The sequence below is a fragment of the Dipodomys merriami genome, unplaced genomic scaffold, assembly GCF_024711535.1.
Source record: "Dipodomys merriami isolate MVZ:Mamm:240054 unplaced genomic scaffold, mDipMer1.0.p SCAF_33, whole genome shotgun sequence".
NCBI classification, from domain to species: domain Eukaryota; kingdom Metazoa; phylum Chordata; class Mammalia; order Rodentia; family Heteromyidae; genus Dipodomys; species Dipodomys merriami.
This window is the reverse complement of record NW_027204826.1, coordinates 9,448,792-9,461,639: the sequence shown is the minus strand read 5'-3', so window position 1 is coordinate 9,461,639 and position 12,848 is coordinate 9,448,792. Positions and strand designations below refer to the sequence as shown.

General features: G+C 43.4%; 1 protein-coding gene across 4 annotated transcripts in view; it reads right to left on the bottom strand.

The window, feature by feature from the left end:
- Positions 1-12,848, bottom strand: part of Otud7a (OTU deubiquitinase 7A) — a 177,074-nt gene that overhangs the window by 38,273 nt on the left and 125,953 nt on the right. For all 4 annotated transcript variants that reach the window (XM_070043096.1, XM_070043098.1, XM_070043097.1 and 1 more), the window contains one exon: positions 591-773. In XM_070043096.1, the coding sequence (XP_069899197.1) occupies positions 591-773 (183 nt within the window). The remainder of the gene's footprint in view (positions 1-590; positions 774-12,848) is intronic.

The window sequence follows — 12,848 nt, the reverse complement described above, 5'->3', positions numbered from 1 at the left end:
CATATGGACAGTATGTTTATGACAAGTACAATAACCACTTTGCAGAGTATGTTACACGTTTGACACCAGATCTTTACATTTTGACTGAACCTAGCAAGAACAGGAGGAATCATACCCAAACGATCTGTGAGATTTGGGATGTAGGGAAAAGAAAAAGTCTACATTTCTTGCTATAGCTGTGGATGACTTCCTTTCTTCCAACAAATACATCTGCATCTTGTGACGAAAAAAATAACAGAGAAGACAGAACAATGACTACGATATAGAACAGATTTGTAGACTAAACGGCTTGGGCAATACGTGAAGAAACTCGAGGTGTCTGGTCTGGAAAAATGAGCACCCCTGAAGGAATGCCAGTCTTTGATCCTTTCAAGGATGATTGGTCTCAACCTTTTTGCTTTTCAGGGGCACTAGAAGGAGTCAGGAACCAGTGTCACTAAGAAAATGTCAGCCCATTGGGAGGAACAAGGTACTGGGGGTGGCAATTTGTCATGACCCCGCTTGCCTCTGCTCCTCTCCCCCAGTCTGCCTGCATGCTATGGTGTACCATCCCGGGCATCCATGCCTACGCTCAGCCTCTCAGTCAGTACCTTGGGCGATGTCGTCCTGCCTCTGCAGGCAGGGCCTCTCCTCCTTGTGCGCAGGCTGGGCTGGCTCTCGCTCGGGCTGCTTGGCACACCTCCCTTCGTTGAACACATGTGGCAGGTTGGCTGTGTGTACTTGTCGGAGTTGCTCATAGTCGCTTAGTGCAGCTGTCAGGTCCCAGTTTTTACCTGTGGGTAAGGAATGACAAGGAATGGTAGGATCAACACATTGGCAGTGGCCTCATTGTAGAAATGAACTGTGGTGTCCATTAGCATGATAACTGAAAACCTTCCCAACAGTAGTTCTCAGGTTTTCTTCCCCCAAGTGTTGATTGCCTTTTGGGCATTCCCGACAAGTAGTATTTTGAAACCCGTAATTGATGACTTTCTCAATGTGTAATTGTATCTGTGTGTGTGTGTGTGGGGGGGGTCCTGAACTCAGCACCTGGGTGCTGTCTCTTAGCTGTTTTGCTCAAGATGGATGCCGTACCACTTGAGGCAGAGCTCCACTTCTGATGATTTGGTAGCAACCTAGAGATAAAAGAGTCTCAGCAAGATGCTGGTGGCTCATGCCTGTAATCCTAGCTATTCAGGAGGCTGAGATCTGAGGATCATGATTGGAAGCCAGCCCAGGCAGCAAAGTCCATGAAACTCCTATCTCCAATTAAACATAGAAAAATCTATAAGAGGAACTGTGGCTCAAGTGGTTGGTAGAGTGCTAGCCTTGAGCAGAAAGGAGCTCAGAGACAGAGCCAAGGCCCAGGGTTCAAGCCTCAGGATCAGAAAAACCAAAAACCAAAAACCAAGAGTCTCTGATTTGTCTGCCTGGGTTGGCTTTGAACCTTGATCCTCAGATCTCAGCCTCCTGAGTAGCTGAGATTACAGGCTTGAGCTACTAGCATCTGGCTTGTGATCACATCTCAGCCTTTGGATTCACACATACACACACACACACACACACACACACACATACACACGAATGCACACGCACACACATACACAGATACAGACACACAGACACATGCTCCCATCAACACTGTTTCCTATTCATGTTTTCTTTTGAAAATGAGTTGTAGCTGGGTGCGGGTGGCTCATGCCTATAATCCTTGCTACTCAAGAGGCTGAGATATGAGGATCGCGGTACAAAGCCAGCCTGGACAGGAAAGTCTGTAAGACTTTTTTTTTTTTATCTCTAATTAACCACCAGAATATCGGAAGTGGTGCTGTGTCTCAAGTGGTAGAGTGCTAGCCTGGAGTTGAATTGCTCAGGGACAGCACCCAGGCCCAGAGTTCAGACCCCATGACCAACAAAAACAAAGAAATAAAAAAGAAAATGAGTTGTAGAGCTCACTCTATAAGTCTCAAGACAGAAAAACTAAAGTAGCATAGCTTTGGTTTAGGATATTTAAAATGGAGCTCAGAGGATGCCATGTCAAACCAGGACTTTGAGTAAAATCATTTGCACATGACCCACTCATCATCATGATGGCCTTGAAAATGGGGCCAAATTGCAATTTCTAGAGGGAGATTCATCAACTTCAAGACAGCTTGTGAAGTCTCTGTCACCCTATCCCTGTGTCCCTTTTTCTTTGTGTGTGTGTTGGTTGTGGGGCTTGAACTCTGGGCCTGGGCGCTGTCCCTCAGCTCTTCAGCTCAAGGCAACACTCTACCACTTGAGCCACAGAGCCACTTTTGGTTTTCTGGTGGTTAACTGGAGATAATAGTCTCATGGGCTTTCCTGTCTGGGCTGTCTTTGAACCATGATCCTCAGATCTCAGCCTCCGGAGTAGCTAAAATTACAGGTGTGAGCCACCGGCTCCTGGCCCCCGTGTCCCTTAAACTGCGAGTTACTAAGACACTGCCTTTGTTACAAATTCTTGGCACACCAATCTTAATTTCTGACTGAGCAGTGACTTAACGAACAACCTCCTTGAAGCTACCATCTTGTAGAATGTGGAGCATGATTTTCAAGGCTGCTTGACTTTGGTGTCATTCTGTACTGCAATATTAACAAGCTCTAATAAATGTACTTTTTTCCTGGCTCTATACCAGGTTGATTTTAAAGAACAAAAAAATAGAGTAAAAAGGAAAAAAAAAACATTCCCAAAGATTTGTTTTTGGGGGTGGAGGGTGAAAATTTTGCTCAGATTAAAAAAATTTTTTTTTCTTTTAAGCGTGATATGGGCAACGCAGAAGCTTGGCAGGCATTCTCTTGCTGAGAGCCCTGCATGTGGGCAAGAGCTCATGAACCACCCATTGATGTGGTGGCTGACACTTTCTAGTGCTAGAGGGAACTATTCTGGTGGCTGGAAAGCAGTGTGGGAGCAGATTCCTTATTTTCAGACTTGGTGGACTTCTAACGGGGAGGAGGAGGTATCAAACTGAATCTGATTCCAGCTAGACATCATATGCATTTTGAAGACAAATAATCTAAAGGTTAGCCTTGAGCTAGGAGTGTTTCTCAGTGGGAGAGTGCTTACCTAGTATAGAAGGCCTTGGGTTCCATCTTTAGCACCACACCAAGGGGTAGGGGAGAAGCTTAGTTTATTTTTAAGTAACAAGTACAATCTTCTGTCCTGGTTGACTGAATTGCAGGTGTTAACTATACTGATTAGTTTAATTTTGAATAATGGGCAGTGTGGTTCCCTATGTCCCACATTTGATAGGTTTCAAGGCCTATATACTATTAAACCCTAAGTACACTGTGTTTGTCTCATAGATACCCAAATTTAATGCTTTTCCCATTTTAGTTAAGCACGCATCACACACTGTAGCTGAATGCTTATAGTGTGTGGTGTGACAGTAAAACTAGCACAGATTTCTTATTCCTTCATCTGTTGAAGATTAAAGGGGACAATTTACTCTCTCTGCCTGACTCTTAGCGCTAGCTTGAAGACTCAGGCTGGAACCTATGCATCACCCCTCCTGGTTCTCCAGCTTGCTGACTGCAGATCTTGGGACTTGTCAGTCTTCATAATTGTATAATCCAATTCCTTACAATACTCTGACCTCTCACCTATGTAATATATGTTTACACACAGATATGTATCATGTATGCTATCTATGCATGTGTGTAACTCATAGGAGATTCCCCTATATCAGATCCTGAAGCAGAGTCTCCAAGCCAGAGAATTCTAAAGAGCAGCAGTGGTTTTGGGTCACAGCAACATAAGCTCTGTCTTCTCAATGGCCAGCACATGCTGGAGGAGTGGGAGTAGGTTATGCAAATCAGGAAGCACCTGATTGGTGGAATTCTGATTGCTTGTGTTATGCTTACAATAATTGGATAAGGCTGGGAGGACACAGCTCAGTGGCTGAGCACTTGCCTAGTGTACATGAGGCACTAGGTTCCATCTTTATTACCATAAAAATAATTGGCTATGCAAAAATTTGAGTTTGGGGATAGCAGGCTTTTAAACTGATGGGTGAAAAAAACAACGGAGGGAAGAGCCAACACATGGAATCTATACTCGGCTTGTTAGCACAGGGTCAGCAGGACCCAAGGCACCCTCTGTTTTTTTTTTTAGAAAATACACAACTCAAATTCACTGTATCTGATCTTGAAAAAACAATCATTTGATTTCAAAGAAAAATGAATGTATGCATTCCATCACACTGTGCCAACCACCCTGACATCTAGGCAACATTATTCCTACAATGGTCTCCACGAAGGTGGGACCTGCTAGAACAAACTGTCAGGGTGCAGGGTGTAATTTTTGAGAGGCCTGAACTCCTTCTCACTGAGCTGAATCTTCCTAGAAAGCCAGCCTTGAAGCTACCTACTGAAGTCAGAAGCAGAGTATGGCCCCCGTTTCATTAGCCCAAGTACTATAGTTAGTAGCTCCTAGAGGAAGGCCCATGTATTAAATGCTTGGGAGCTATTGGGAGAAGGTGGAAACTTAGGAGGTCAGGCCTAGTAGGAGGTCTTTAAGTCATTGGGGATTGTGGGATTTTTCCCTTCCCCCACATCTGTGTCTTGGTTGCTGAGGTAAGTGGTTTTGCTTGCTGCCTCACTACCGGTCCAAAACAAATGGGGCCATTTTCAAACTGGAGCCTCTAGAACTGTGAGCAAGCCTATCTATCACCTTTTGTCTTCATAAATTAATCACCTCAGTGATGAAAAGCTGACTAGCATAGTCAAGTACAGTCTCCAGGCATATAATCTTAAAATGGTGTTTCACAAAGAATCCAAACACCGATTTTTTTTTTCATAAAGCCAAAGAAGGCCAAGTCAACTGTCAAAGTGAATCGGGTCTTGAAGATTAAAATGTGGTTGAGATTGACAGCAGCTGGATTTATTAGGACCCTGCATCTCTAGTGTCTTATCTACCCCTGTGTGGATGCCCTATGAGGTAGAGCTCCTGCATAGTGCTTGAGAAAGAAATCTCTCCCTTCAGTCAAATAGTTGCAGTTAAGAAAAATTCCTCCTGCAGCTTTTAAAAAAGGAAATCAGGCTAAATCCTGAAGATCAGAGAAACAAATCACTTCCTGTGGCATGGACATCTGCCAACTTAGTTCTCAGGAGAAGACTTATTTTGTCACTCCTAAAGAAAGCCTTCCAGCTCTTTCCACTCAGTGCTTATGTACCAGGAAGCTAGCTGCAGAGACTGTTGCAAAGCACTGTGGTCTAGGCCTCACATCTGGGCCAAGGACTTCCCTGGGATGCCCAGAGCCCTGAGGAGAACTGGTTCCCAAGGGAGCTGTTGGTCTGGCACACCAGCTACACAGCTGGCTGTGGGTGGTCAGCCCAACCTCTTGACAGACAGAACTGCTGGGTGCGGATGCTTTCTTATGCTTGTTTGGAATCAAAGCTATAATTCTATGTCTGCGCAATAGTGAAGTTGTAGCTGTATGGAGATCAGGATTGAGGTGAGCTGTGCCTTGTTCCCCCACTTCCTAGATTGCCTAGAGCACCTGGCAAAGCAGGTGTGGGGGATGACCCACTGTGCTGCATAAGGTCTGAGGGCTGGGAGGCCATGTCCACCTGGGAAGCCAGCGTCTATCCAGAGACTGTGTCCACCCACGTAAATGCCATGCCCACACAGTCAATGGACAGTTCAGGGGGTGCCTACTTAATGGCATTCTATGACTTATGTAATAAATAATTCCCTAATAGGATGACTTCTGGCAGAGACTCCCCGATCCCTCCTCCCCCCAACCCCAGCCTCAAATTAGGAAGGGCATCCTGAAGGTCCATCACACTGGGAGGCTGCAGTCTCTGAAGCTGAACTTCCCAGCACAGCAGGCTGGGGCTATGTGGGGTGGGACTGTGGTAAGGATGCAGGATGTTGTTTTGGGAGACGTAAGACCATTGGCAGAAAGAAATGCTCTGACATTCTTTTGACTGAAAACAAAAGTGCTGTGGTATTCTTTGTAGACTGTGGAATGAATGCCCAGATGTGCACTAGGCACACACTCATGTAAACATCAGCATGAGTGAGATCCAGCCCCTTTGTAACACGATCAGCATGGCCATCATGATCATGCCCGCCCCCCAGTCAGTCCCTGGGATCATTCTTTATTTCTGACCACACACTTAGTAGTTTACAACAGCACAAGCTTATTATCTCATAGTTCTGGAGGTCAGATGTCTAGAGGGCGCAGCTGGTCTCTCTGCACTGAGTTTCACAACGTGGAAGTTAGGGTGTCAGCAGGACTGTGGTCCTTTCTGATGCTCTAAATGGGGAGCCAGCTTTCAGGCTTGTTCCCGTTGTAGTAGGAGTCCCTTCCCAGGAGGTCACCCAGAAGTCCTCATCAGCTTTCAGGGGTCACCTGGCATCCTTGGTTTTTGGCTTCTTCTTCTTTTTTAAAATCAGTCTTCTCAATTTTAGCTGCTTGGTGGTGCCGGAGTTTGAACTCAGAGCCTTGTACTTAGCTTGATGTCATTTGAGCCCTACCTCCAGCTTAGCTTTCTGTTGATTAATTGGAGATGATGTCTTACAGACTTGTCTGCCTAGACTGGCTTCAAACATTGCTTTATATTTCAGTCTCCTCGGATTACAAGCATGAGGCTTTAAAAAAAATGTGGGTTTTATATTTTATTTTATGTTATTTTATTTTTATTTTTATTTTTTTTGGGCCCGGTCGTGGGGCCTGAACTCTGGGCCTGGGCGCTGTCCCTCAGCTCTTCAGCTTAAGGCTAGCGCTCTACCACTTGAGCCACAGCGCCACTTCCGGCTTTTTCTTTTTGCTTATGTGGTGCTGAGGAATCAAACCCAGGGCCTCAGGCATGCAAGGCAAGCGTGGGTTTTATATTTTAATGTTTCTTTCCCTTCTCTTCTTTCCTTCTTCCTTCCTTTCTGTGTTACGGATCAAAAACAGGGTCTTTCACATACTGGTCAAGCACTTTATCACTGAGATCTACCCTTAATTCCTCTGGAATCACTTTGAAGGTAAATTATATATATGGCAGATATGAATAACATTTTTTACAGATGAATATGCAATTATTCCACCAGCATTCATTGGAAAGGTTAATCTTCCTTCTGTACTACATTATTTTTGTGTGTCTACTACCCATCAATTGTACATGAAAACTATAATAACACATTTCTCTATGTTCAAAAATATTTTATGTATATATTTATGATTTACATGACATTCTGAAATACAAGGTAACATGCTTTTTGTAATCAAGTAAATAAATACATTCACCATGTCACAGTTACCTCTGTGTGTGTGTTTAAAGCACACAGCAAATTCCTAGTATATAATAAAATATTATTAGCCCTCGTGATGTACATTAGACCAGTATCACAGTTTTGGATATGATACATTTATTTATTTAGTCTGTCGTGGGGCTCGAACTCTGGGCCTGGGCCCTATCTCTCAGCTCTTCAGCTCAAGGTGAGCACTCTACCACTTGAGCCACAGAGCCACTTCTGGTTTTCTGAGTGGTTTATTGGAGATAAGAGTCTCACAGAGTTTCCTGCCCGGGCTGGCTTTGAACCGCAAGTCGCAGATCTCAGTCTCCTGAGTAGCTAGGATTATAGGCGTGGGCCACCGACACCTGATTTATGCTATTTTTATAAGGAGTCTTCTTATCAGGCATTGTTAGCTTTCCAATTTTCTAAAAAATATTCTAAATATTTTCCCAGGTTGACTTGCTTTTTTGATACCTTTGAGTTTCTGTATGATGTTGAAAGTTAGCTGGTCAATTTCCACCAAAAATATTTTTGTTTGGGACTGATTTGGAAAGAATAATACTGATGTGATCCATAGACATTTATCACGATTTTCGTGTGTGTGTGTGTGTGTGTGTGTGTGTGTGTGTGTGTGTGTGTGTGTGTGTGCGCGCGCGCACGCGCACGTGCCAGTCCTGGGGCTTGAACTCAGGGCCTAGGCACTTTCTTTGAGCTTCATAATATGCTCGAGGCTTACCTCTTGGCTGCCACTCTACCACTTGAGCCATGCCTCTAGCCTAGCTTATTTGCTGGTGAATTGCAGATGGACTCTTCCGCTCTGTTTTTTTTCTGCCAACGCTGGATTTGAATCATGATCCTTCAGGTCTCACCCTCCTGAGTAGGGAGGATTACAGTTATGAGCCACTGGTGCTCAGAAAAAGGAGTATTTTTTTAAACTTCTGTATCTAATGATTCAATATGAAGATGTACAACTAACTGCTATATATTGAGCTTGTATCTTACAGTGCTGTTAAACTCATTTATCAGTTCCAGTAACTTTCAGTGAATTCCACTGGGTTGTCTCCTCCGGTCATCCCATCTTTTGTAAGGATAATTAATTAGCCTCTTCTTTTCTAATGAGGGAGCTTTTGAATTATGCTTGCTTGTTTGACTGTGGTGGTTGTCATCTGCTAGGAAAGGGTGAACATGACATCCTTGTCTTGTTCTTTATCTTCGGGGGGAAAAAGCATTCTTTTTCTCATTAGTAAATTCCATGTAGGTTTGTTTGTTTGTTTATTTATTTGGTGTAAATAGTCTATAGCAAGTTAGAAAAGTTTCCTTCTAATTTTTATAGTTTCCTTCTAGTTTTCTAAGTCTTTTTGTTTTTGGTTGGCTGTGGGGCTTGAACTCAAGGCTTGGATACTGTCTCTGAGCTCTTTTGCTCAAGGCTAGCACTATGAGCCACAGCACCACTTCTGGTTTTCTGGTGGTACATTGGAGATAAGATTCTCATGGACTTTCCTGCTCTGGCTGGCTTTGAACCTTGATTCTCAGATCTCAGCTTCTTGAGATTACAGGCGTGAGCTACCAGTGCCTGGCATTTTTTTAAAAACTGGAACCGAATATCAGATTTTGTCAGACTATTGAAATATTAATGTAATTTCTATTTTTTAACATGGAAAATTGCATTAAATGATTTTTTGAAGGCTAAATTAGTTTTGCACTCTTGGAATAAAACCAACATGCTCATGATATGTCCTCTCTTTATGTTGCAAAATTTTGTCTGTAGTGTTCACACTGATCTTCATGAAGAATCTTTATCTGTAGATTTTCCCCCCTTGGTATTAGGTATTCTGCCTTCATAGGATGGATTTTAAGTACAGCAGCTCTTCAGGTTTCTAGAAGAGTCTGTGCAGAAGTGGGGGTACTTTCTTTTTTCTATGTGTGGTAGAAATTATGAAGCCATTTTTGTCTTCAGGTTTCTTTGTGGGAAGGTTTTTATCTATAGCTTAACATTTCTTTAATACATATAGCCATTTATTTTTTGCACCTTGAGAAGAATTTATCAGTTTCATTTACGTTGTTGCATTTATTGGCACAGAATTACCTTTTCTTATAATCCATTTAGTGTTGGGAGGATCTCCCCTCCTCTCTTTTATTCTTCATATTGGTCATTTGCATCTTCTTTTCTCCTGATTATCTGGCATCCATTTTTTGGTTTTAATGAGTTTCCCTATCACTGTTGTTTTCTATGTGGCAGATTTCTATTCTGTACATTTTGTGTAGTAGTTCCTTCTGTATGGCCTGGATGCTGTCCCTGAGATTTTTTTTTTTTGCTCAAGGCTAGCATTCTACCACTAATCCACAGCTCTACTTATGGGTTTTTGGTGCTTAATTGGAGATTAGAGTTTCAGGGACTTTCCAACTGGGCTGGCTTCAAACTGTGATCCTCAGCCTCCTGTGTAGTTAGGATTATAGGTGGAAGGCACCAGCATCCAGCTTTTCTTTCTTTTCTTTTCTTTTACTTTCTTTTTTTTTTTTCAAGACAGGGTCTCACTATCCAGCCCTCAAATGCATCATTCTAATGTCAGCTTCCTGATTGCTGGGAATAGTATAGGCATGCACTGACATGCTTGGTTCCCTAATCTTTCTTCATCTGTACCATCCAATCTGCTGTTAATTTTACAGTTTATTTTTTAAAAATCAGAGGTGCTGGGGTGTTCATCTCTAGAAATTCAATTTGAGCTTTCAAAAAAAACCCCACAAACCCTTCATTTAACAAATTGAATGAAGCTGAGTATCAATGGGTTATGCTTTTAATCCTGGCTATTCAGGAGGCTGAGATCTGAAGATCAAGGTTCATAGCCAGCCTGGGTAAGAAAGTTCAGAGACTCTTATCTCCAGTTAACCAGCAAAAAAGCCAAAAGTGGGAGTGTGGCTCAAGTGATAAGTGTGCTAGCCTTGAGCAAAAAATCTAAAGATAGCATCCAGGTCCTGAATCCAGGTTCTACTATCAGCAGAAAAATTATTATTTTTTGAGTGTGTTGAATGTAAATGCAATAACTTTCACACACTCATCTGATAGTTTCAACACCTGTACAGTTCCACTTGGGTTCTGACAGAATAGTTTCTCCTCATTATGGGTTGGGTTTCTTGGTAGTTTGTGTGTGTGTGTTTGTGTGTGTGTGTGTGTGTGTGTGTGTGTGTGTGCTGGTCCTGGGATTTGAAGTCAGGGCCCGAGTACTGACTCTGAGCTTCTTTTGTCTTCCCTTAAGCCATAGCTCCATGTCTGGCTTTTTTGGTGGTTAACTAGAGTTAAAGAATCACAGACTTGGGCTGGGAAGGTGGCTCAGTGGTAGAGCGCTTGCCTTGCATGCCTGAGGCCCTGGGTTCGATTCCTCAGCACCATATAAGCAAAATGAAAAAAGCCGGAAGTGGCGCTATGGCTCAAGTGGTAGAACGCTAGCCTTGAGCTGAAGAGCTGAGGGACAGCGCCCAGGCCCAGAGTTCAGGCCCCACGACCGGACCCAAAAAAAAAAAAAAAAAGAATCACAGACTTTCTTGCCTGGGCTGGCTCTGAACCACTATCCTCAGATCTCAGCCTCCTGAGTAGCTAGGATGACAGGCATGAGCCACCGGCTCCTGGCTCATTCCCGGTAATTTTTAATTGGGTACTAGGCATTATGAATTTTACATTGTTTGGCACAAGACTTATTTATATTCCTTCAAAAATTATTGAGCTGTGTTCTGGAATGTAGTTATGATGTAAGAAAACAGTTTGATCCTCTTGGGACTGAACTGTAATATTTTCTAGTTGTGATGAGAGCTTTTGGGCTAGGCTTATGTATTCTGCATTATGGGAGATAGAGCCTTCAAGGTGTGTCTACATTTCCAATTTGGTGGTTGAATTGCAGGCACTTTCTTGGCTCTATCAGCACCAGGCCTGGTTCCTTCTAATCTTCTTCTGGGCTTTTCTCCAGCCACACATAGTTTCCTCTGGGAGACTTATCAGCACACTGCTGAGTGGCAGAGGGAGTCTCTGTGCTTCGCTGACGTCCTCTGTGTGAGCAGCCCTGCTCTGGCCAGCGAGCTCCAGCGTCCTGGGCTCCAGGAAGCTCAGGTCTGTGTCCTCAGGCCATGTTGTCTACCACCTCTGTCTGGGCCCCTCTTCTCTACATACACTCTGCAAACACTCTGAAGACAGGGCAGAGCAGCTGTAGAACTCACCTGGTTTGTTTCCAAGCCCTTGGGGATATCCTCTTTTGGCTAATGTACAGAGTCTTGTCTATCCTTTTGCCTTTTTCTTGGCAGCGGTGTCAACTTTCTGACATTCCATTTTGGTTGGAAGAAGCTTCCTGGTATTATTATTATTATTATTATTAAACATTTTATTAAGGTTACTTGCTTCCATATGCAGAAGCTGTGTACATCCTTTGCCCAGCTTTTTTTTTTTTGGGGGGGGTCAGTTGTGGGGCTTGAATTCAGGGCTTGGGTGCTGTCCCTGAGGTTTTGCATTCAAGCCTAGTGCTGTACCGTTTTGAGTCACAGCGCCACTTCCAGTTTTCTGGTGGTTAACTGGAGATAAGAGTCTCAGGGACTTTCCTTTCCTGGGCTAGCTTTGAACCAGGATCCTCAGATCTCAGCCTCCTGAGTAGATGGGATTACAGGTGAGAGCCACCAGCGCCCAGCTGCCCAGCTTTACTAATAATGAATTCATGGCTAATCTGCTTCAACTGTCATTTACTTCCCCAGTGCCACCATGAGATCATGTTATCCACTGATACTTCAGTTTACATCCTTTTCTTCCCATTGCCACAATTAAAAAAAAATCTAAAAGTAATTAACATTCCTGAGATACCCAGTAATGTTCAGTGGTCAGTCTTCCTGAATTATCTCACAAGATTGATTTTTATAGTTTGTGTGAATGAGCGAACAATATGCCCACAGTATCCCTCTGTGAAAGATCTCTGCAGTCTCTTAAAATCTCTAGCATTGGTGGCAAATGATGGCCCATAAACAGGCTGCCTGTTTTTGCTTTTTTTTCTAAATAAAGTTTTATTAACACATAGTTGTCCACACATCAAGGACAGGATCTTTTCTTCTTCCTTCCTGGACTATTCACCTAGGCGGCTGCAACATCAAGATTTGGCTTAAATGAGAGTTCTTAATAAGTAGCAGCTTCCTTTTTCCTGCTTAATTAAAGAGTATTTTAAACTGATTTCATTTTCCACAGCTTTTTGTCCTGAAATAATTTATGCATGACTCTGGTTTGGAGCTATGATACCTGGTTCTTCTGCCAGGGCCTCTGCCCTTCTGCTCCTGCCCTCTTCCATGAGATTCAGTTTTGTGTATATGAGAGGGTCTACTCTCGGCAGGTCATTTTTTTCTAGGCTGGAACTCAGGTGACAGGAGAGGGAATGGACTCATGTCCTGGAGAAAGGTGCTTGTTTGCCACTGAAAGAGAATGGATCTGATGGCCTTAGTCAGTGGGGAGGATTCTGCCCAGGCAGACTCCCTGAAGGATGCCGAGGTGCATGTGGTTGGCCTTCCAGGGAGGAAGTGTTTAATTTCAAGCAGTCAAGACAGAGCAGACTTTTGAGTCAAGCCAATAAAACAGGCCAATGATGGTACTTGAGTTACA